Here is a 24,184-nt window from a genome sequence, read left to right as displayed (position 1 = left end):
ATTTTACAAGATCAGCAAGGTTTTGCAATGGGGTGAAATGAAGAGTCACATTAGAGCGGTGGAGGCCTGTTACGCATTCCAAGTATATTTGCCAAGTCAGACAGAGATGTGGAGACCAAGAAATTATTCCCTAGGGACCATGGTTTTGTCTTGGACAAAACCATATCTTTTTCTTGGACTACTGTCACTTCCCCAAGATAACCTTACGGGAAGATACAACTACAACTACAAAAAGCCAGTCTAGTCTATCCAATCCATTTCTTCAGATATGATACATGAAATAGTATTACTTAGCTATGAGATGAGTTCAAAGTCTGTAGTGAAATACAGGTGTAAATCTACACAGGTGAATTCCCCTTCTCCCAAATCTAGCTGGAAAAGGATCGCAGATAACATCTTTCAGAAAGACAGCAGACAGATGTGGAACCATATCTTTAATTTTTTAAGTGCAAGAAGAACTGTATAATTAAGAGGCTCTTAAAGAGCTAGCTGGAGCCTGGTGCACTGTGTAGCAATTCATGCTGTTCATCGCGGCTCTGTTAAGAATCAGGTTTGGCCTTAACAGCCGATCACTTCCTGGGTGCTGTGGTTACTGAGCGATACAGGCTGGATCCCAGGAGTTTTAGCTGTGATGTTTTGCAGAAGTACAGAGGTGTGCTGCTTTATTCAAGGTATTCCACTATGATCATTTGCAGAAGATGTATGGTGTGGACACTGGCAAGATTTAATGATGAAAAAAGTAAATAAGCAAGATTATAATAAACTATAAGGTAAAGTAAGAGCAAATATGAAGGTTCCAGCTTTGTATTTTGTATTTAGCTTTTGCTTCTTTGAGTAGTCTTATGGAAAGAAAATACCTCAAGCAATGTAGGATTTATGTTATAATTTTCCCAGTGATTCACCATGTAGGCTGCCTTTGTTTAGTAATTTCCTCTATGTGGCAAGAATGTGAAGACAGGGAGGTTGTGTGAAGCCAATAAGCAGCGTAGAGATTTCACTTTGAAGTACTTCAGCAGTGAATGTGTTAAATGTTTTCATCAGAGACCTTAAAAAAAAAAAAAAAAGGGCATATGCCAGAAAAAGTTTACTTTATAAAAGAGAGTGAAAAGCCTCTCGTGTAGGAGAGCAGGAAAGAAAGAGTACACCGTTTCCTTTTTAACAAATTTTAATCTTAAAAAGAATGTGATTCTCAGTCGCAGGGGGCAGCGCCCACTTCAGTGAGACCTCCCTCCCAAAACTGCCGGGATCCTGTACTTTCACCCTGAGCAAAGCAGGCGCCTTCGCAAAAGGAGTAAAAGCCGTCAGCTGCTTCCGACAGCGTAGGACTAGACATGTCCACAGGGAAGATCTGTTGTCTGGTGCTGCTGACCCTGGGGGTGCTGGCGGTGGTTGTTGCGCTCGTGGTCATCCTGACGCAACCCAAGTGCGGTCCTCAGCGCTACCTGCATGGTGCCGTGGCTGCTGACACCGAGACCTGCTCTGTCATCGGCCGGTATGTGCACGGACCTCTTGGTTTTTCAGGTTACATGTCGCATATGTCGTGGACTCGAACTGACAGACAGGACACATAACTACGGGAGTGAGCTGGGTTTCTGTCCTGTCCCCGCTTCTGGGGCTGAGCAGCAATGCTGCTCCCTGGGCGCTCTCCATCGGCAGTGGAGCAGCTCAGAGGGCTGCCCTGCCTCTGCAGTTGATTCTTATTATCATTATCCAATGTCACAAAAATTTGCAGCTCTGCAAACCCATGGCCTTTTGGAAGGTACAAATATTTATAGTATACAAATACAAGATTGTTTTTAAGTGGGAAAGCAGGAAATTAACTGTGTCATGGTGGTATGTCTGTCAGATAAGTAACTTAGAAATAAATTAAGGAAGAAGTGAGAGCAGCTAGCAGAGAGCTGCAGCTGGGCTTCAGCAGAGGCAAGGCAGGCAGGCTGGGAGGGTAAGGGGGTATGGGCATCCCAGCCTTTAGGGTGTGTGTTTCCAGACTGAAGCCTGCAGCCCATGTGTCTGATGTGAAGAAAGACACTCTACTGGAAAGCAAAGAGCAGATTTAACTGAAATTCAGCCAAGACAGTATAAGTACAAAAGGCATACTTACATCACTTGAAAGGAAAGATGTAGGTTTAAAAAGTTCTTTACCTGCCTGGTTTGTAACACTTCTGTTTGTGTAACAACTCGCTCAAAGATTTTGCCTCTTACGTTATTATTTTCTGTTACTTCAATTCTTAAACACTTGTATACATGAAAGTAGAAGGATGTAACTTCACAAGCTACATGCGATGCTGGCTGTGTGCTCTACCTTGTGGCTGGAAGAGTGACATAAGGTGTGGTGCCATGACACCATCCTTGCCATGCTGCACATGTGGTTCTTGCAGTGATGTGCGATGATGTGTGGCATTTGTGAGTAGCTGGAGGAGGTGTGTGGCTGCACATATGTCAAGGAATGAGATGGGTTTTTTATGCTAAGCAAGCCACATGTTAGTTCTTCAGAGGGCAAAAGAAGTATCTTTTAAATCAGTACTAATGGAAAGGGAGGAAAATATATTACTGGATTACCCAAATGATCTGCTGGGAAAACCACAGCACTTGTTTTGCAGCTATTGTAATTTTTAACTTGAAGTAGTGTAGAATGAGCTGGAAGGCGCTGAAGCGAGAGCCACAGAAATCTGTGATCAGGTTGACAACTGAGAAGCTTTGGCTAGCTGCTACTGCTGCTGGGCTGTCATCTGTTTCCTTCCCTTCTCTCCACAAGAAGCTCCACCTGCTTCCATAGCCTCAACCATTGCTGTAGCTGTTCCTCCAGCACACTTGCTGACAAGGTCTGTGGTGTCCCTCCAGCCTGACAGACTCCCTTAATTTCCTACAAATAGTTTGCCAATGATCCCCACAAAAATCTGCCTTTGCCCCAACTTCCCATCACACATTATCCCCCCTTTTCCCCAGCCTGGAGCATCTGCACATCACGTCCTGCTGCTCCAAATGTATCATCTCTCTCCCCCAGCCCTGCCAAGCCCCTGGATCTCCCCAGTCAAGACTATCCTCCTCCTTCTCCTTGGCTCTGCACCACTCACCTCTGCCCCATGGTTAGCTCTACTCTCCTACTGATGCATGCTGTCTGCTGCTTTTCCCAGTATCCTTTGCCTTCAGCCATTCTTGGAAACCTTTGTGCTCATTTTGTGCTGCCCTTACACTTGGAATGAAACAAACTCCTGTGTTGTTCTCCCAGCTTGAGCTATCTGCACATGTTCTAGCAGTTGATCGTAATAAAACTGTTTATAAAAATATTCCTCTGCAACAGAGCTTGTGATCAGAAGCTTTGTATAGTGTTTGCCCTTTTCTTTGTGGTTGTCGTATTTCTCTCTTTGTCCCCACAGGCCCACAGTTTGTAAGGAAGGGACATTTTTTCATTGGAGGAAGCTCACTGCATGCACTGTACTGCATGTGATCTTGTTCATTTTCTCCCAGACATTTCTGTGATGTTCTATCTGTATATTACATTCTAGCTCTTAGCTATTAACACGTGATAGTCACTACTAAATTAATTCTCAGTAATCTCCAAAGTGAGAAAATGATGTTATCTCACCAGTATAAATAAGGAAGTCTAGCATGGTGGTTACACTGTGTGGATGCCACATCAGAGCTGCTTTGACCAGGGTCTCTGCCTTTCAGAGCAATCTGCGCTGCTCGGGGTACATCTCGCACTGACCCCCTGTGTGGCTCTGCAGGGTGAGGGCTTCCTTAAGCCTGACCCAGAGGTCTTGATGGGAACACCCGGACCTGAGGAGCACACAGTGGGCTCCTGCTTGATCTTTGCTGAACAAGATTTTAGCGTCACATAGGGATTCTGTCACAACAGTAGCAATAAAGTCCAGTTTCTCAGAGTAGTCTTAGCCATTAGGCCCTGTTGTCCCCACCTGTGAGCTGCCACTTCATTTGCCGCTTACCTTCAGCAACAAAGCAAGAGTTGGGCAAAGCCAAGCATCCCTCGATGCACAACCCTAACTCATTCCCAGACACTGCCCAGCCAGTCAGCTGAGTGTTTTTGAGATTACAACAATGCTGTTGACTTCTGCTGTTCAAAAATAAATTCATGAGACTTGAGAGAGGAAACAAGAAGAAATAATTAATCTTGGTGTTTTCTGTATCTTACTAAGTACTGTATTTAGGTCTTCACTCTTTTTCTGCAGTTATGCAAATACTTGCAAATTTTTATGCTGGCTGTTTGGACTTGGGATACTGCAAAGAGTTGAGGAGTTAGGTGAGCAATCATGAATGGCAAGATCCCAGTGGTGCAAGAGCTGGGGCCTGTACTGCTGCTCCCTTGCTGGGCCCTTTGCTGCCCGTGCTGCTGCTCTCTCCCTTCTGCCTGATCGCTGCCTCACCCCCCAGCAATGTGACTGCTCCTTCCCACATGTACCCATCTCCCTGGGCTGGTGTTTGAACTTCTGGTCTTCTCATCCTACCAACACACCACCACCACCCACCCCCCTGCTCCCAAACTGCTCAGTCACCTCATTCCTCTCCCATCTCCTCTGTGTTTGAGGCAGGACATGGCCACTTTCCTTGCTTGTGATCCAGCCTGGGGAGCACTAAGGATAATAATTTCCTTGTTTTCTCTGTGCTGCAAAGCCATGGCTGTTACCAGATGCAGTTTTTTCGAGGAAGCTGCGCTCAGCCTCTGCAGCTCAGGGTTGGAACAGGCTCATTTCCACTATAATTGCTTAGAAATCACAGGAGAATTAATCTACCAAAACTGGTTAATTCACTGATGACCACACACATACGCATTTTTGTATATATAAAGATAAGTAAAAAAAAATACATGATCAATATGATCAAATTTTTTCATTATCAGCTTTAGGGTTTTTTTTTCCCCCGAAGCAAACAACTTGGCCAAATTAGAGTGAATTGCTTGAACTGGAGGCAGACTACATCTCTGGCTTTGTACTTGCATACTGCAAAGCCTCCTAACAAATTTTCTCGAGAAGTTTAAAACATGTGAAATAAGGTAAACCAACAAATTTCCTCAGTTTAATTTTTTGGTAATTGCTGAATGCTTTTATTGGAAACATACAAAAAGGAAAAGAATGACCTCCAGCACCATGGAAAAAAAAATTAGGCTTGGTGGCTTGAGTATAGTAAAGCTACAATCAAATGAAACCCACATGTTGTAATTGAACCTGTCAGCCTGCCAGTTCACCCCACTGGTGAGAGCAGGAGTCATTGCAGCCAGTCCCTAAAGGCACACCACAGAGATTCAACAGTGCAGGTTTGTCCCTGCTCTCCCCCACTGACCCTGCAGACCCTCTCTCTGAGGGGACCCTGCACTGCACCCTGGATTTCATCCTGCACATCCCCCCCTGAGCTCCTGGGAACCCATGCAGGGGACGCTGGGAGAACCTCCAGTGCAGGATGGCCATGAAACCAGTTGCACTGGTCTGGTACTAAAAGTCTTGGAAGCTAAAAGCAGCACCTAATCTCTGACCTATGTATTAATTCTATTATTTAATTTAAAAGTCTTGTTTCCTTTTAAAAAAAAAGAAACTCAAGCCACATGCTCTGTGAGTTGTCATTAGCAGTAATGAAATTCCTGGGGCATTACATGATACTGCACTGGTTTAAGATGCTGCTGTTTAAGACAGGGTCTTTGTGTGCTCCTAATAGAATTTTCAGTTGAACTTATTGAGAATAACTGAACTGAACCTCTTGCCCAAAGAGTAATCTTGTGTTTTAACAAGTGAGATGGTGGGTTGGGGAAAATACCTCAGGGCCCTTGTGTTTCCCTCACTGATAGCTCAGCGTCAGTGAAGGGTCAGTGAAGGAACCGTGTGGCTCTAATTCGTTAGTACAAACAGGAGGTGGGGGACAGACTCACAGCCCCTGTTTGCTGCTCTTTTTTTCCAGTTGTGCTCAACTGTTATTTTCAGGCTTGGGTTTTCCAGCTCTGGAGACGGTGTTCATATATTCTGGGGCTGTGTAAGGTTGGACTTTCTGAAATCTTTATGCAACTATTTGGCTTCCTGCAGAAAGTGAGCAACCTCGGCAAGCCTCCAGTGTGCTGTCATCCTTACTGGCAGGTCCTGTGCTAGACTCGCTCTTAGCCATCAGTGCCCGGATCTCAGTGCTGAAAAAGGTTGTGTCTTTCGCTGCGAATGATTTTACTGTTGAAGACTGGGGACTGAAAGCAGTATTGTGCAGATGTCTGGTCCAGACAGGGGCCCTGTGCTGGAAAAAAACTTGTCCCTGAATGAAGTGAAACACTTTAATAAAGAGGGACTGGAGGCTAAAAGGAGAGTCAAAGCAGTTTTTAACCCAGGGATTTGGATTTGGTACCAAAGTTCACCTCAGTAATTTGTCCTCATATCAAGAAGCCATGAGGAAACAGGAGGCGATTGCCCTGGCAGTGAGTGGTACACAAACCCACCTTCACTTCCAACTCTGATCCTCTTGTTCCCTCCTGGCAATGGAAGAGGCTTTTTCCATCAAGCATGGAAAAAGCTTTATATTCCCTGTCAATGTACTGTTTGAGCTCTGCCATCCACTGCTCTGCATCTGTTTGTTTCTCAAATTGCAGAAGCGAGAGCCAGCATAAAGCCAGGGAGAGATTTAGGAAAAGTGCTTGTTCCCAGCGATGGGATTCACTGCAGCAAGACGACCTGACCTGACCTGGCCCAGCAGCCATCACTGATCCCGATTCTCCAGTGTAGCCTAGCATAAATCCTGGGAACTGGCTTTTCTGAAACACCCGCCTGGGGTCAGGGTGGTGGGGAGGGTGAGAACGGTGAGAACTTAACAGTCAGAAATTGTCTGTGGTCCTGGGAAGCTCAGTTCTAGGCAGAGAATCTGCTGCAAAAACCTTTTTAGTGATAGCCCAACAGCATTTCTGATGAATGTTTCTATCCCAAAGGACTTGCCTTGCCTTCTTCTTGTATTTTGACAGTTTTAAATTTGGCAACTGGCCCTTTTTAACAGAAACAGCTGTTGCTTTTGTTCTTCATAAATCTTAAGCAGGCAGCTTTCTTTAGCAGAAAAAAAAAGTCAATATAATTTAATACCTTAACATTTCCAGTGTATTTAAAATGGCTTCAGGGCTCCTTCTAGCCCAGGGCAGAAGACCAGACTTGGTCTGCAGCCCAGCACAGCCCATCATTGTTGTGAGGACTGCATGAGCGAAGTGCTGTCATTCACCCTTCCTGGGAGGGTGAATCCCTGTTTTGCTGCTGCTGGAGTGGGACTTGGTTGTTAACATACTCTTCTGCTCCTGACTTTAAGGAGACGCCATTAATGGCCAAACCATAAAGCTGAAACTAAGTGACAGGAAGGATATAAGACAAAACATGTTGTTATCAGATCTTGTCAGCTGTAGCACTAAGATATCTCTAGAGACCTGGTAAGGTACCACACTTTGATTAAGGGGTCACATTTCTCTCCAGGGTTTTGCATTATACTTAAGCTAGTTGTAGGAGTGAGCCACGTAAAGGGAGCAACCCAGCAGGACAGGGTGTACTCTACCAGTCTAGCTAGATGAGAAAGAATAGCCCTAAATTCCTGAGGCATCGCTTCCAAGGAAATGGCAAAGCTCTGGCTAAAAGCAGGTGAGCCAGGCATGGGGACCCAAGTGTGATATACCAAGAGCCAGCTCAGGGAGTGTTTTTTGTTGTGTTTCAGTCTCCAGAGAGGCTGGAGGGAAAGCTGTCGAGACTGGGCCCACTCTGCAGATAGCACAGAATGGCTGTGGCCCTGGACCCCACGCTGATGGTGGGGGACACATATCAGGCCTCCTGGGTAAAAGAGCAAAGCAGCTCAAAAGAAATCTTGTTATTAACCCTGGTCAAGATTTGATTTTACCTTTGCTGGGTTCAGTTGTTTCTGAGCTGAGCTACAAGCCTAACTGTAAGGCTTGTTTTTCCTTAGCTACTGCTGTGCCTGTCCTGTGTCATGGGACACCCCCTGTGCTGGGGCGCAAGTGAAAAACTTGGCAGGCACGTGCACCCCCACAGAGCCAGGGAAACAACATCAGTGTGGTGTGCGAGCCCTCCAAGATGTGTTTGTGAGATCTGGGGCTGGGAGTGCTTCCTGCCAGGTTGGGAAGAGCCAAGATAATGCCCAGTTTTGGGAAGAAATCTCAGCTCCCCTTTCCCCTAACCTCTGTCCCCCAAAGAAGCAATAGGCAAAGGACTGTGCCCAGCATCACTCAGCCCATCCCATACTGAGATGGTCTCAGATGCCGTGCACCGTGCTAGTGGCTGGGAAGCCTCAGCTCTCCATCCCATGGTGCTTACTGAAAGGCAGCAGGCAACTGGAAAGCCCTCTTTCCCTTGAGCAAGAAACAGGTCTCACTGTGTGTTGTTAGATGTGGTGTTTGCCACCAGAGGTGACAGTGGCCACTGATATAGACACAATAGACAGGAATGGAAAGCGCTTTTGGATGATCTGGAAATTCTAGTTGTCTTGTAATCTTGTTTATATTGCAGAATGTGATTAGTGAGGGCTGGCGACCAAGAATAAAGCAAAACATGCTTTACTTTTCCTGTGAAAAGGTGTACCTGTGTTGGCTGCTGGTGTTACTTTTGCTCTGTATTGTGTTAACACCAAGGAGTTGCAGCCAAGAATCAGGGCACCACTGTGCTAGGCACAGAGCAGGAACAATAGACTATTTCTGGCTTTCCTGCCTTCCTGAGGCACACACAATGTCAGTGTGTGTGACATGACCCATCTGAAAACTACTGGGTGGACTAGCAGGCTGGAGTAATCAGTGCTCATAAATAAGCACTTGATTTACCTTGGCCATGCCAGGCAGGATGTGTCCACCCTGGCAGTGCTGCTGAAGGCCTGTCCAGTGAATGTCCTCCTCCCACTTGTTCCTGATGCTCTCAGGAAATCAGTGTCCCTTTTGCCAGTGGCAGTAACAGTCCAGGTCTCAGCTCCCTGGAGAAGTTTGCTGCTCTCTTTAGCAGTTAGACACACCTTTTCTGCTGAGACTGAGCCCTCATTTGTCCTCCCTGTTCTCAGTGGGAGCCAAGGGCACAGCTACAAACTGGAGTTTACATGGCTTGTGTTATGCTGGCTCTGTGTCTAACAGGGAATGTTGGAGGGAGGGAGCATGGATAAGGTCATGCTAAGAAGCTCTCAGGTTTCTATGCTTTGTGCATATGGCACTACATTTGCCATAGTTAAAGCGTATTTAGCTCACAATGTCACTTTTATAAACAAGTACATGGGAACACCAAAGAGTCTTAGCGTCATCCAGAATCAGGCCATGTAGGTGTACAAATATTAAATTAGTAAATTGAAAGCCTGTGGTCACCCTTTAGAGCATGCTAAGTTGATGCAGTTTGAGTGCAGAGCATGCTGGCTTGGTGCAGATCAGTGATGGTGGGGGAACAGCTCATCTTTTGGAGCAGGTAGACGACCACCACCAGATGACGTAAGAAGGGATGAGGATCTTCATCAGGGAGTGCTCCTCCAGGAACAAGTTGAGGGGTGTATGGCACTGGCTTCAGAAGGAGAGTGCAGGAGGGTCCAGGGACAAGAGGTGGTGCAAGATGTGCAATGACTTACACAACTGTGAATGTGCCTGGGAACCTGGGTGAGAATCTAGGGCTTTTCAGGCTTTGGGAAAATGTGTCTGATGTTCCCTGTTAAGGTCTTAATGCATTGCATACAATCTCAAAGTTTCTTTGCAAATTATCTCAGAACCACGGTTTTCCTTGGCACCAGGCTTTGTGCATGCGTTGCCCCATAGCCCATAATTCAGGGGCTCTGCAGAGCACTGTCCTGGGTCTGTAGTGGTCCTTCTCCCCTCTTTCCCCAACTTTATAATGCTCTCTCATGAAGCCCTTGTGTCCTTCCCTTCTATTCTTAACAAGTAAAAAGCTTCAGTTTCAGAAAAACACCACCCTGGGAGATTTGTGTGGTGCGAGTCTTACCCCCTGCTGCAAGATGAATGGGTGAGCCTGAGCCTCTGTCTCAATTTTCAGAGCTACAGTCAGGGAGCAGCTTGCTGCTAGGAGGCTAATAGTCATGCAGACTCCAAACAGAAAGCCCGGTGGTTCCCTACCCTTTCTTTTCTCCCCAGTTGCCCACATTCCATTTCCTTACAGGCAGTGGTTCCAAAGGCTCTTACAGAAACAAAGGAAAGCCACAATCAGTGTGCCTGCTGGCAGCATCCTGTTCCCAGCCCCAGCAGGTCCCAGTCACATCAGTGGATGTAAAATAAACAGCAGTCCCTATACGTGCTCTGTGTTCCTGTCGTAGCCTCTGGGAGCAGTTGCACTTCAATTAATAAATTATTCCACTTTCCCTTCTGGCTGTGCCTTATCTAAGCAATATCCCAATCCAAACAGTCAGAAACCTTCCTAGCAAATACCAGTGCTGGCTACTGACAGGCTGTGCAAGGAAATCCCCGCCCCACCGAGTTTGCACTGCAAGGAAAAGATTTTTCTGCGGCTGTGCTTGAGGGAAGCATTTGTTGAGACCCGTTTCTCTAGCAGAAACTCATTGCTGTCAACAGCACGAGGCTGCCTTAATACCTGTGTGTTCTTTGGTGTGGCTGTGCCGAGGTAGAAACAGTTGAAGGGTTTTTCTCCTGTTTGTTTTTGTTTGTTTGTTTTGCCTTTGGGGATACAGGGAGGGGGTGGGATTTTTGTGCCGATATCACACAAGACCAGGAAGTCACATTGTAGGAGCCATGAAGTAAGGCCTGAATTTTGTGCTAATTGACATGTTAAGTCTCAGGAGTTTGCTTCGCATGGACCCATCATTCCTGCTTCAGTGTCCCTGTCCTGTTGACCAGCATATGCCTTTTTATTGGGAATGGTAGGTGGGGAACTAGAAATCAGTTGTTTGGTTCCCAGCATGTGGAAAGCTCTATCCTCTGCCGAGAGCATCCTCCTCCATGTCTGGCAGCTCCTTGCTGTCCCTTTTTGTCAACAGCATTTACAAGCGGCTGCAGTTCTCTCTGTCCCATCACTCTTTGCCCAGAGGAAGACCAGCCTTGCACAGGTCTGGCCCCTGGCTGCTCTTTCCTCCTGCAGACTCTCCCTTCTTTTCTACTAATTTTTCTTTCTAACTCCCACAAAGGAATGTGCCTTTCTGTGGTCTCACACCCCACACTGCTGCCAGCAGCTTTCTCCAACTGCTAGCTGCTCTTGTCAAGCTGGGGCTGCCTTGCAAGTGACCCAGGGAGATATTTTCATGTGGCTCCTCCATTCTGTCATTCCTGGATTTTAACATTGTCTTTTTTCCTCCCTTTCCACCACAGGGACATCCTGAAAAGTGGAGGCACAGCTGTGGATGCTGCCATTGCTGGCTTGATCTGCACCTCGGTGATGAACCCTCAGAGTTCAGGCCTGGGTGGTGGGGTCATATTTACCATCTATAATGCCAGCACAGGTATGGGCCAGCCCTGGCCTCTCCATGGTGCCTCATCTCTTTCCAGACACCCAGCTGCCGAGGAGAAGTCAGAATCCTTCATGTTCTCTCAGAGCAATTTTTTGAACATGAAAGCCGCATCCTCTGATCACAAACCATGCTTTTGCTCTTAACCCAAAGCACCTGTTGCAGGGAGGGCATCTTTTCACAGCAAGAATGTGTTGGGGGGGGAGGGGGAGACGGGAAGGAGCTTTGGATTTAAAATGAACTGACTTTGCCTCTCCTTCCCCCTCCAAAGCAATCCAGATTTACATTTCAAAGTCACATAGCTGACAGTGCAGCAAGGTGGGAGCGGTGCTGTCTGAGCTGCCGCTGGGCTGCTGTGGAGGCAGATGGGAGCAGAGTGAGGTGTGTGTGGGCAAAGAGCACAGCAATATGGGGCTGTCGCTGGCTCAGCTGAGCCCCTGGGCTGGAACGGCAGGCGCTCGTCCTGCCCCGGCAGTCCAGGCAGTGCCTGCCGACATGGGGGCTGTGTCTCAGGCTGCCCTCGCTGGCACGGGTAGGGCTCCCCAAAGCGGCGGTGAGACTTCCTGTCCCAGGAGATGCATCTTCACTTCAGAAATCTAAATCTAACAATGTTCAGGGCCTGCTGGGAAGTCTTTCTGTATTTGGCCTAACCCCTAGTGTTGTGTTCTTGCTTTTATGTTTTTAATGGGTTTTTTTAAGTGTCTTGGCTCCCAAAAGCCCCCAGAGCTTATAATCTAAATAGTAAAATCAACAATGAACACAGTAACAATATTGTAGTTTTAAAACCCCTTCCAAGTAGTCTCACAGAGTCACGAGTCTGGAAATGCTTGGGTGTATCTTATGCAATAAGCATAATTTGGCAAAACACCTATATTTTTCTTTCTTCCCTTTTGGCAGAGCCATGCAACTTTGTCTCCTATCAACAGCCCTCTTCTGCTACCTTCTGCTGCACAGAGCCACATGGCTACCCTAGGTAGCACTGTGGGCTCCTGTAGCACAGCTGGCTCTGTGGTCTGGGATAGGAAAAGATAAATACAAGGCAGAGAAGGAGGCGAAATAATAGGCTAGACCTGAAATACAAGTGTGTACAAGTGGGGTTTTTGGTTTGATTTTGTTTTGTTGTTTTTTCCTTTCAAGCTTCCTGATATGTAAAGAGTCATTCTGCTTATAAACATGATAGACATGACTCACCATTACTTGGAAGATGGCCCACCAAGGAGCATGAGCCTCATGTTATGTCTCTGATGTGTCCTACCTGTAGAGGAAGTGCAGGAACCTGCCAATCAGATGTGAAGCAGCACGTCCCAGCCTATGTCCCAGGCCCAAGAGCCCTTGGGGGAGGACCTTAAGGGGCTGGAGACTGGCCCTGGCCTTGTCCCTGTACCTGTAGGCAGGCACTGCTTGGTTTGCTCTAAATAAAAGCATGGGAGCAAATGGCAGCGTGTGCCATGAGCCGAGTGCAGCCTGACCCTGCCAGTGTGCTTGACACAAAAGGCTTCAGGCAGTTCAGCACAGTGCCACTGGCTCCGGGTGAGCAGCCTTAGCCTGTGCGGGGCTCACAGCTGCCTGAAGTGTGATGTTCACCTGCTTCAGGAAGACAACGTTATGCATTTCCCCCTTCTCCTTTCTAGGAACAGTGGAGGTGATCAATGCCCGCGAGACAGTCCCACGAGTGTTTCCACACGATTTGCTGTCTGGCTGTTCTGCTCGTTTCCTCATTGGTAAGGACACAGACTGGGCCGTGAAGGCTGTGTGCCCTCCTGGCATGCTGTGCACAAAGCTCAGGATGGGGGAACTGAGGACCTTGTTGACTTTATCTGAAGTTCTATTTAATTGCTTGTGCTATTCCTGGATTGATTTTTGCAAAACTAAAAAAAAAAATGCTAAGTCCATGAAATTCCCGTTTTGACACCCTGACCAGTGAAGGGGTGAGTAGCACAGCATGAGGAGAAATCACTATGTAATTTCTCTTCATAGGAACACTGCATTTCAAGACCAGATTTCCCAAAACACTCATTTCCCAGTAGTTCTTACAGAAAAAAATAAGGTCAATAGCTGCTCAGACTTTCTGGAAATGAAGAAATCAATCTAGTGCGCTTGCCCATGTCCTTACACTGGGGAGGCAACATGACAGCATCAGGAGTTGAGTTGCTGGGCTCCAGCTTAGCTCAGCTACCACCTCACTCCCTAGGCGACTCCATATCCATTTGCTGTTACTGCTTCGGCAGCAGGCACTCTCGCTTTAGCAGCACATCTTGGATCTCTCCACATTTCTTGCTGCATTCATTCTCCTTCTTTTTGGGCATGTCCTAGTTCCTGGAGGACATGTTTTATCCTTGGGAGAAGAGTCTGAAAAGCAATCAGGAACAGCTCTGTTTGGAAGGGACAGTTGGAGGTCTCTGCTCCAACTCCTGCTCAAAGCAAAGTGATATCAGAGTTAGCTCAGCCTGCTTGGGACCTCACATTTTTTAACTTTTCCAAGGATGGAGAATTTCACAGCTTTGCTTGTTCTGGCATTTGACCAGGCTCCACATGAGTGCTTTTTCTCTTCTGTTGCTTCTTGTGCTTTCACCGTGCACCTCTGGCTCCAGCTTCTCTATACCTCTCCTATTAGGTAGTGGAAGAAATATATGAACAGATAAAGGAAAGAAAAAACAACAACCCTGCTTTCAGAAGCCTTAGTCCTGCCTGTACAAATCCACACTTCCATTGGAGTGCTTTCAGAGAGGTGGAACAGGCCGATGACTTACTGGGTGTGACACTGCCGTTCTGCCCTTCAGGTTCCCGCTGGATTGCTGTACCAGGAGAACTTCGTGGGTATGAAGAAGCCCATAAGCGATATGGCCGCTTACCATGGAAAGCCCTGTTTGAACCAACTATCAAGCTCCTTTCAGAGCCACTTGTCATTTCCCCAGTTTTGGACAAAATGATCCATCACCCAGCCTTCTCCAGCCCAGGAAAAAGCCTGTGGTAAGACCCAGGAGTTAAATTGCAGTGTGAGGACCACTGTTCCCTCAGCTTCAGACGTGTCCTCTGACATGCTGATATGGAGCACAGGCTGCTGCTGCAGCCTCTGCTCAGTAAATACTTGCTATGGAAAGGGAGGGAATAACAGAAGTATGTTTTTAAAAAAATGTTTTCTGTCAGCTACATTTTTTTTGTAATTTACCATGGCTTGGCACAGCAAAACTGTCTGCTAAGCACATCTGCTCATGAGGAGGAGTGGCTTTATGTGGCCTGCCTCCATCTGTGTGGAAATCATACCCTGACAGCAGGGCCCTACAGCAGACATTCATTTGAGAAGCCCCACTGACCTGAGCCAGAGTCAAAGAGTTAGGTCCCATGGAGGAAACTTTGTCTGGGGGAAGAGTGCCTGGTGCTATGGGTAGCAATTGGCTGAGAAGAACTTTTCTCCTTGCAGCCTGCAGTGTAGCACTGCCTTGGAAAGTAAACAACATGCATAAACTAAATCCGCTTTGGGCAGGAAAAAGAGATTGGCCCTGAGGACAGAATAAGCACATGCTGTAAACTGATGGATGTTCTTCTTTAACAGCCCACTGATATGTGATGGTCAAAGGTTTCTGAAGCATGGAGAGACTTTCAGGTGGCCAGCGCTGCAGCAAACACTGAGAGCTGTAGCAGAAAACGGAGCTGCAGCATTTTATGAGGGACAGATAGGAAAGGCCCTGGTGGATGACATTAAGAAGGCTGGTAGGTAACAGTTAATACTAATAGCCAGGACTTTTCCCAGGCCTGTCTATTGGCTAACAGTGAGTTGGTACCAGGGGAAGACCAACACATGCCATTTGCTTGCCACTTGGGCTGGTACCTGGCATGGGAAGGGGCCACCCTTCCCCAGTTCTTATAACTCAAGCCCGGAAGTAGGGCTGGCAGCCACCTACTGCTCTGGCAGTTGCCCACAGTGCTCACACACTGGCCTCTCTGACCCCCTCAGGCTTTGTAATGTCCTGGGGTTTGGCGGTAGATGAGGACACACGAAGACATTGCCGTGCTTGGTGGAAGAAATCTGGAATATACAGGGATGGCTCTTTACAAGCTTTACCAAGGCTCTGATATAGCCTTGATATAGCTCCTGATATAGTAGGAGTTAATGTGCTAATGTCAGCTATCCACCTGGTTTTCTGTTGAAGGGTCCAGTATCTCACTGGAGGACCTTCAGGCATACAAAGCAGAGGTGTCCTCAGCTCTGAACATCACCCTGAACAATCACACCACGGTGTTTTCTCCTGGACCGCCCATGGGAGGTGCTGTGCTCATGTTCATCCTCAAGATATTGGAAGGTAAATTCCTAAGGGGAAAGGGGGAGCAAGAGATATGCAGTGTTGCTCTAGAGCAGTAGAAAAATAATGGGCAGAAATGGAGTTGGCAAGCCAGAACGGGCCCCAGAGCAGCAGTGTGACCGTGCTATGCACCAGGATGATGAACTGGATCATTCTTACAGTGGATCAGCATCACCATGGCTGCTGCAAAGGCCAAAGGTTACACGATTCCTCAAGGCTTCAAGAGGAACTGAAATCACAGCAGAAATTAGTACTTGGTTGTTTCTGTGTCCACATCCTGCTAAAGCATAGGGGAAACTTGATAAGAACTGGGATGGGAAAAGGAGGTTCCTTTCAACTCTTTTTCTTTTTTTACAGTTCTTGAAAAAGCATTGCCTTGGGTCTATTAACAAAATTATTTAATCCTGCTCCATAGAATATAAACTCCGTGAAGCATCACTGGCAACACCTGAGGAGAAGGTAGAAACCTACCATCGTATTGCAGAGGCCCTGAAGTTTGGCAATATGCTAAAACCCCATATGAGTGACCCAGCCTTCTCCGAAGCTCAGGTGAGCTGGCGTGCTGTGCAGGGGCAGCCGCAGACACCCACAGCACCTACAGCTTCTTCTACATTGCTGCTTGACAGAGAAGGAGCAGGGACATCGATTTCCTGCTATCTTTTCCAAACCTGCATTGTCACCAACTCATTTTAGCCTATGTGCTAAGCCCTCAAGCGGGCTACCTATTGCCCAGACTAGCCTGCCTGCCAGCACAATGCTACAGTACCACGTGATGCTCTGATGACCTCTGCTTTGCAGCCACAGAAGGAAAGAAAATACTTAGAACAGTGGTGGCTCAGTTGGCCAAGGCAGAGGCAGGATCAGGCCATTTACTTTGTCGGCAGTTTCTGTTCAGCTGTAGGCGGGCGCTCACTTGCTTGACAAAGGATGTGCATGTGCTCATGCCAATGCTGAGATTCCTCAGTACTGACCTTGTTTCACTTTCTGTGATGAGTGGCCTGGGGATACACGCTGCCAATGCGGGTCCCCAGGCTCTGACTATTGGGGCTGAATCCCCTAGGCTTCCCTGTGCCCACAGACAGACATGCCTGTGCTTTGGTGACACAAGCTCAATGGTCTTGCTGTGACTGCAGGTGGCGGTGGGGACCATGCTGTCTGACAAGATTGCTGAGCTAGTCAGAAGCCGAATAGATACCCGTGGTGACCACCCACTCAACCATTACAACTTGTTCGAGTCCCTCTACAACAACAGCTACAAAAGCAAGGGCACAAGCCACATCTCTGTGCTCGCTGCAGATGGCAGTGCTGTGTCCGCCACCAGCACCATCAACTACCCGTGAGTAGCCAAGGGGTTGGTAACTGAGTCACACAGGCCACGTATCAGGTTCACAGGGCACCTGCAAGGGCTGTTTACCAGAAATACAAAACCCTTGGGCTTCAGATTTAGGCAGTCTCTTACTTGTGAATGCCTTTTTCATGTGAGAGCAAAGGTCTCTGAGCATCAGCCCAAAGGAACATCACAATTCATGAAGATGTAACAACTTGCTGAGCTCCTGTGAGCTGGGCAAATCCCCACACGCACTACTAACAGGGAGCTCACAGACACCTTTTGGACTCTCTAGCTGGGGCAGCTGTGGGCTGGGAGGAGACAGAGGTAACCCACAGGGTGCCATGCTCAGTTAATGGCATCTGCAGCAGGAGGGCACTGACCACTGAAAGGCTACTTCTTTCTCCCCCTGCAGGTTTGGCTCCTTTGTGTATTCTAACCAAACTGGGATCATTTTAAATAACGAACTCGCTGATTTCTGCATAGCAAACAGAAGCATTAAACCAGGTGAGCATTCTTACCCTCAAAATAAAACACAGGGCCAGGAGATGGATATGCAGGCCATGTACAAGTCGGCAGGGACTATCTGTAAACTGCAGGTACTCTTTCCTTTCCTAGGCCTGGGTGAGAGCAAGCTTGTTTTAGACTAACAGAGGACAAAGCCCTGTAGTGTCGCTTGTCTACTCACATATGCCCTTATGTGGAAACATGGGAGCTTTGGTTTCTGACCAGGGAAATCAGAGGTTAAAAAAAAAAAGCTGAAGCTGATCATTGATTGCATTGATTGATGGGGAGGGGAGGGGAGGGAAGAAGTGAAGAAACTACTGCTAAAACAAGCTTGCTGACTTTTTAGGCTTATCTATGAAAACATATATAGTTGCTGCACAACCAGTAATGCTGTAGGTTTACACAGAGTTCTGTAACTCAGCAGTGTTGATGCAGAGACATTGCTCTGTGAAATAAGCTGTTCCTGGTGCAATCTCCCTTGGGTCTGCTAAGGGAGAGGACACGAGTACTGCAATGGCAGGATTGCTGCTAATGGCTCCTTGGCTGGGCTGAATGAGCTGCAGCAAGGCCTGAATACTTGTAGGATGCCCTGCACCAAGAGATGCTTCCTAGTTAGCCTGTGCTGTAAAGGTCCAGTTCCTTGTGAGGTGGGGTCTCAGCACAAGGAAGCTAGTTTGCTGGAAGACCCAAGCTTCTTGAGGAATGAGCAGCAGCTTGGTTCTCCATGGGGAATGCAGAAAGGGTGAGGTAGATAAACTTGTGTCCCTCCAACCCCTGTAAGAGCCACATGGGAGGAATCACACTCTCTGCCTCTGCTCTAGGAGAGAAGCCTCCCTCAGCAATGGTGCCTTCCATTCTCATCTCCAAGACAGGAGACATGCTGGTGATCGGAGGAGCAGGCGGGGCCCGGATCATCAGTGCTACTACTATGGTGAGTGAACAGGTACCGCACAGTGACACCTGCCACTGAGCAAGGGGAGCACATGCTGTCCTGAACAGAAGGAATTCCTTTGCTGCTGCTAGTACTACTGTGTGGAAGGCAGCAGTGAAGGGGGCCTGCTGCAGACTCAGCCTAGCCTCACTTCTTGTCTCTGGCATTTCTGTGACAAGGGCAGGGGCCAGCTTCAGCTGTTGAACTGTACTTCCACCAGGAGGGACCAGGAATGGAGGAGGTGGGAATACCCACAGCAGTCGCCAGTTTTTTCAGCCCTCCCAGATTTCCAGCCATGGTCAGTCCTACTTGCTCTTTCTACTCAGCCCTCCTCAGGTCTTGACTCCTTGGTGCTTCATTTTATTTGCAATTTAGCAGTCACTAAAAGGCTGCAGGTTGGAAGCTAGAGCAAGTGCCAGCCACCTCAATTCTTTTTTGAAAGGGAAGACGTTAGAATAGTCAAATAGCAAGCTAAGGAATTTATTAGGAAGAGAGGCATTGCCCAAAACCTTGTCGCCCAAAAAATAAACTGATAAGCTATGTGATGGAAAGAAACCACCACCAGACATACACACAGAATAACAAATCTTAATGAAGAAGAGCTTGCTGTAGCATGAAGTCTAACAAACATCTTGTTCAGCAATCAAGAAGTAAAAGCAGATAAGGCCACAACAGGAAAAAAGAAGTTTTTTTTTTTTCTTCCCTTTCGTCTTTCTTCAACTGGAGAGAAGCATGGGAAAGAATCCGAAAACAAAAAGAACAACCATCAGTAGAAAAATATACGATCCATCAGTAGCTGTTGATTTCAAGGATACCACTTTGGCTCAGGGAAAGCATTCTGGGAAGTATCATTGTGTGCTCACCCTGTTCTTATACTTGCCCTGCGCATCTGCTATTTGTCACCATGAAGACAGGAGACTAGGCTAGTGGGACTTCTGGTCCGATTCAGTGCAGCCTCTCTTACAGTCCAGGTTTGCACCACCCTGCAGGCAGGATTTACAGTAGAGCTGGTCTGGCTTTACACCAGTGCCAAGGATGGCAGCATGTGACCCAGGTGTTTATTCAGTATCTCCAGTCAGTCACTGTGGGAATCGTTTCATTGCAGGCGATTATAAACAAGCTGTGGTTTGGCTATGACTTGGAACATGCCATTTCAGCTCCCATCATGCATACTGAAGATGACAATATCCTGTTTGAGGAACATTTCAGTGAGGTGAGTGGCTTGTTGAGATCCTTGCTTGGATCTTCTTGTCTTCTTTTGGTGAGAAGAAGCTTGCTTCTGTAACTATCCTGAATAATCCATGTTTTGCTTCTAGCTAACCTCCTTCTTGCTTAAATCTCACTTTCTCAACCTGACCCCACATACGCATCCTTCATTTTCACACCTGCCAACACAGACCTCAGGCCCCTGCCCCATTCACTCCATTTCCTCTTCTCTCCCTGCCACAGGATGTTAAGAACGGCCTGCTGGGAAGAGGACATAAAGAAAAGAAAACTAAATTTGCAATGAATGTTGTGCAGGGAATTTCCAAGGAAGGAAAATGCATCTCTGCTTACTCTGATAAAAGGAAGCTGGGCAAGTCAGCTGGATATTAGCAGAAAGTGCCATCACAACTCACAAAACCACAGGAGATAACTAGATTCAGAACATGCTTTGGCTTGGACATGCCAATATTGCCTGTTCCTATCAGGATGCCTCCTAGAGTATGGGCAAAATTTGTGATTACACCTAATTCCAGTAGACTGCAAGTCACCCTCAGGCAATACAAGGACAGGTCAGCCAGCCTTGTTTAGAGCTACACCCTCCATTACTTACGTGATAGATGGAGAAAACGTATTTCTTGAGCACATCAGCTATTCAGAATAAGAGAATACAAAGTGGGAAAGGAAAATTGGTCCAAAACCCACTGTGAACACTGTGAAATGACCCAGCTGTATCTTCCATTCCTGCTGGAGAGTCTCAAGAGCAGAAGTGGTTTCTTTCAGGCTGTTGCCACAAGAAGCTTATTATTACTGGGGCTCAGGGATGTGAAATCAGTAACTATTTTGGTTATGAGGATCACAAGAAGTGTCTGCAGGGTCAGGATTTTAAAATCTTGAGCATCCAGGCTTAGAGGGTGGGTTTGGAAAGGGAAGAGAGCAAAACTCCACACTCCCCCTCTTGGTTTTCCCATTCAGAGAAATGGATACTTTTCCCAAAGGTGACAGATGAAATCAGCACATCATAGCACAAGCTGCTGCCCCACTACTCTCTGCCTTGGGGATGCAAAGGACCCCACAAGCTCAGAGTAACTGTGCCAAAGCTTCCTTCAACCCTGCACACTGGTGACTTTGAGAATAAGCCGCCCATGGGGCGATGTGAATTCCCTGCTCCTGGGATGGGCAGGCTTCAGCTGAGTTCCCCAGGGGCACCTCTCCTGGTGGCAAGAGGAGTCCCAATCTGTGCCATTTCTCCCTCCTCCATGCTGGCAGAAGAGAAGTTGTTTGGGAAGGCAGGTGAGGATTGCAGTGGAAGAGCTGTTGGTTTTGGAAGCTTTATAACTTTCTTCAGTATATTCTTCTACAAAAGGATACATGATCAGAAGACTTCATCTGTAGCCATGAGCTCAGCCTGGCCAGGCAAACACCAGAACTGCTGAGAAGTGATGCAGCACTAGCAGGCATTAGCAGAACACTTTTCTCCCATAACCTAAGGACATGTTCCAACTCCCTGTTTACCACAACTAGTCTCTAGTGTTTCCCTAAGATCACAAGGAAGAACTATCACCGAGAGAGAAAACTTCTGGAGAAGAGACCCGAACCCATGCACCTGGACACAAAAGGTCTTTTGCAGTTGTTCCATAACCTTGCCCTGCTCAAAATGGCCAAGAGAATCAATTTAAGAAAAAAAAAGAAAACAACCCAAAGCTCTTCTCAAATACCCAGGGGCAAGTTCCCACAACCCTCAACAACTCAATTTTCTGAAGGCTTATGAGCTGTACTTCCCTACGGGCACAGACGGTATTGTGTGTTTCTGAATGTGAGGCCAAACCAGAGCAAGGCACTAGCGGAGCCCTCCCCTATGCATGTTAGTTCTTACCTGACACACAGCCCATGATATTCCTAGTACACAAACAAATAAAACCCCTCTGTAAACACCATAACAAGTATTAGAGCACAAGCTATTAAAACAACAAACCAAAACAAGGCCATTACACACACACTTGAAAACAAGGCCAGATAGGTTTTAAGTCTATGTTCTTACCCACGAAGTCTGCTGAATGAAGTCACTGGTTGAAATCTCAGGCTTCACTTGCATTTTAATGATGGTCTGAGTGAAGCTGACTAGAGCCAGACATGTGTTTTCCTTCAGAAACTGTACACTAGGGACTGTAGTATGACTGCAGCTGGATCAGAGCTTAATAAAAAAGTATTCCTAAGTTACCAGATCATAACCACAAGCACTTAATCATGCATCTGGCAAGCCAGGTTACTTATGTATACAGCGAGCTCCATGCACTGCCCCCTCATTCCTTGTTCAAGTGGAATTTATCTTAAATCCCCTAGTTTGGGAAGGACTACTGGTTTCTCTATTAGAGCTGCTTACTCAAGCCATAGAAGTGGCACAGCACTCTGTTAGACAGCACTACAGTACTGCTGAATGTGAATAGAGAAAGGGAATAGGCTTAAAGTTTGAGAGGGGGCAGTATTTATGTTCATTTGGAAGGGGTTACGTTGGGGTTTTTTGGTAGTTATATTCAATCTACGTATCCTGAAGTTTTCCACTTTCATTAACTCCCTTACCTCAGCTACCAGTTCCTGGGTGCACTGGTTCTAACGTCAGAAATAACACCCCAACTGCAGAGTTGCCACAGGGGAAGCACCAGACACCATCTGTGGCTCACATTTCAGGACCAGACGGACTAACTAGAGCGGATGCTGGCTTTAGCAAGATCTGTAGTTATTTCTAGCTAGTCCAACTGAGCTTAGAGTTTACAAAAAGCAACCAAGGATGGCACTGGCTGGAGATGAGGGAGCAGTTCTTGCTTCCCTATTAGGCTTCAGGGCAGCCTTCAGCCACCATGTTTCGCTAGCACAAAAAACAAGTCACCAAGTAACCAAGCCTCCAATTACCTTCACTTCTGACATACCTTAGGGTAAAGCACACCTCAGTAATCCAGCCTATCGCCTTTCCAGTGCAGTATATCACAGCTACTTCCCACCGTGAAGACATGGGAATATTATCTAGTCCAGCGCTCACTGCAATTTACCTACTTTGCTACTAACATTGAAACTGAGCCAATTAAGCAGTTTTAAAACCCATCACAGCTTTAATTTACAAGACAGAAAGGAATGAGGGTGCAGATCTCTCACTGCAGCAGAGACTTCCAGTCCTGTAGTCATCACTAGCAAAACATCTGGTGAAGCTGAGGGATTCTACCTCCCTTTAGCACCTCTGATCTTGCCCTGCCATCTCCTCACTGCTGCTGTAATTTGCTTGGGTCAAAAGCCTCCCAGTGTGGTCTCCCCATTCATGCTCATGCCAACAGGAGAGCATTATTTTTGTATTTAGTCAACTTACACAGACTTGTAAAGCATCACTGTACAGAGGCTGCTCTATTTTCTAATGAAGTCTTTAAATTATATTTTTAATAAAGTGTTTTTAAAGCTATTTGGGAATTTCTCCTCTAAAACTGTTGCCTAGCCTAACACACAAGCAGTTGTTTGAGAGAGGACTTTCACGCAGGTATTTCCAGCAGTAACAGCTGTTCATTCTGGAGACTCAGTATGCTGCTGGAGAAACTGAGGAGCTGCGCTGAAGACTGCAGATGCCACTTGTCTCTCACAGCTTGGTTTTGGCACTTCCCTGTAGCCTTTCTAGAGGCTGGATGGTTCCCAAAAGAAAATTGTGGCAAAGTTAGTCTGAATAACAGGGGAAGGAGATGAATCCCCCAGTTCGTGATCCAAATTGCCTTTTAACAGTACAGCTGCCTTTCGAATCAGCTGGAATCAGTCATGGCAATGTGTCCTGTTCTCCGTGCCCTGCATTGTGTCAGGCAGCTTACACTAAGACATTACATCTCTGCTCAGAAGAGATGGTTTCATTCAAAGGGGTGGGACACGAGCAGGAAGAAGTCTTTTCTTGTAGCTGAAACATTCAGAGGAGCTGAATGGCCCACAGTGTAAAATCAGGAGGTTTTACAGTATGAACCACTGACTGACATTTGCCTATTGATACACAGACAGCCTCAATGGAGTGTGAGTAATGGAATGTGGTATCAAAGCAGAAGTGCATGTCCTATGTACAGATACGTCCAAATGAGGTGTAGATAATTACAGCATGCAGAAGTATCCATAGGTTGGGTTTTTTAAAAAATGTAGCATGTAAGTGCAAGCCTTAGCCCAGGTTAGTTTTAACAAAGCAGTCCTCTGTAGTGATACTGCTAAAACAAACAAACTAATCCATTTCTGCAGAGAGTCAAGAATTCAAACACATTTATAAGAACAGTTTTCAACAGAAGTGTTTTTAGCCATGGAAAAATCTGAGCTTTCCATAAGGGAACTTTTATAACATAGGTTATAAATAATAGGGGAGTTTTCTGACTAGCTAGAAGAAATTCGGGAACGTAAGGAAGACTGCTGTACCACGAACTGTTAGAAGCAGCCCCGCAGCAGTTACTCAGACTTGTTTCAGAAAGCATGTTTGTCCAGCAGTCATTTCCCAGAAAAGAGTTA

At 46.7% G+C, this 24,184-nt stretch overlaps 1 protein-coding gene across 1 annotated transcript; it reads left to right on the top strand.

Moving 5' to 3' along the window:
* Positions 1 to 913: 913 nt before the first annotated feature.
* GGT5 (gamma-glutamyltransferase 5) lies at positions 914 to 23,120 on the top strand. Its single transcript, XM_074887391.1, has 12 exons — positions 914 to 1,492; positions 11,267 to 11,397; positions 13,035 to 13,124; positions 14,184 to 14,373; positions 14,957 to 15,114; positions 15,555 to 15,704; positions 16,120 to 16,253; positions 16,838 to 17,040; positions 17,447 to 17,538; positions 18,360 to 18,469; positions 19,575 to 19,682; positions 19,919 to 23,120. The coding sequence occupies exons 1-12, from the start codon at positions 1,332 to 1,334 to the stop codon at positions 20,063 to 20,065; spliced, it is 1,674 nt and encodes a 557-aa protein (XP_074743492.1). The 5' UTR covers positions 914 to 1,331; the 3' UTR covers positions 20,066 to 23,120.
* The last annotated feature ends 1,064 nt before the right edge of the window (positions 23,121 to 24,184 follow it).

This window comes from Strix uralensis, chromosome 17 (genome assembly GCF_047716275.1).
Source record: "Strix uralensis isolate ZFMK-TIS-50842 chromosome 17, bStrUra1, whole genome shotgun sequence".
Classification (NCBI taxonomy): domain Eukaryota; kingdom Metazoa; phylum Chordata; class Aves; order Strigiformes; family Strigidae; genus Strix; species Strix uralensis.
Note: the sequence above shows the minus strand (reverse complement) of the source record. Positions and strands in the feature narration are given on the sequence as shown.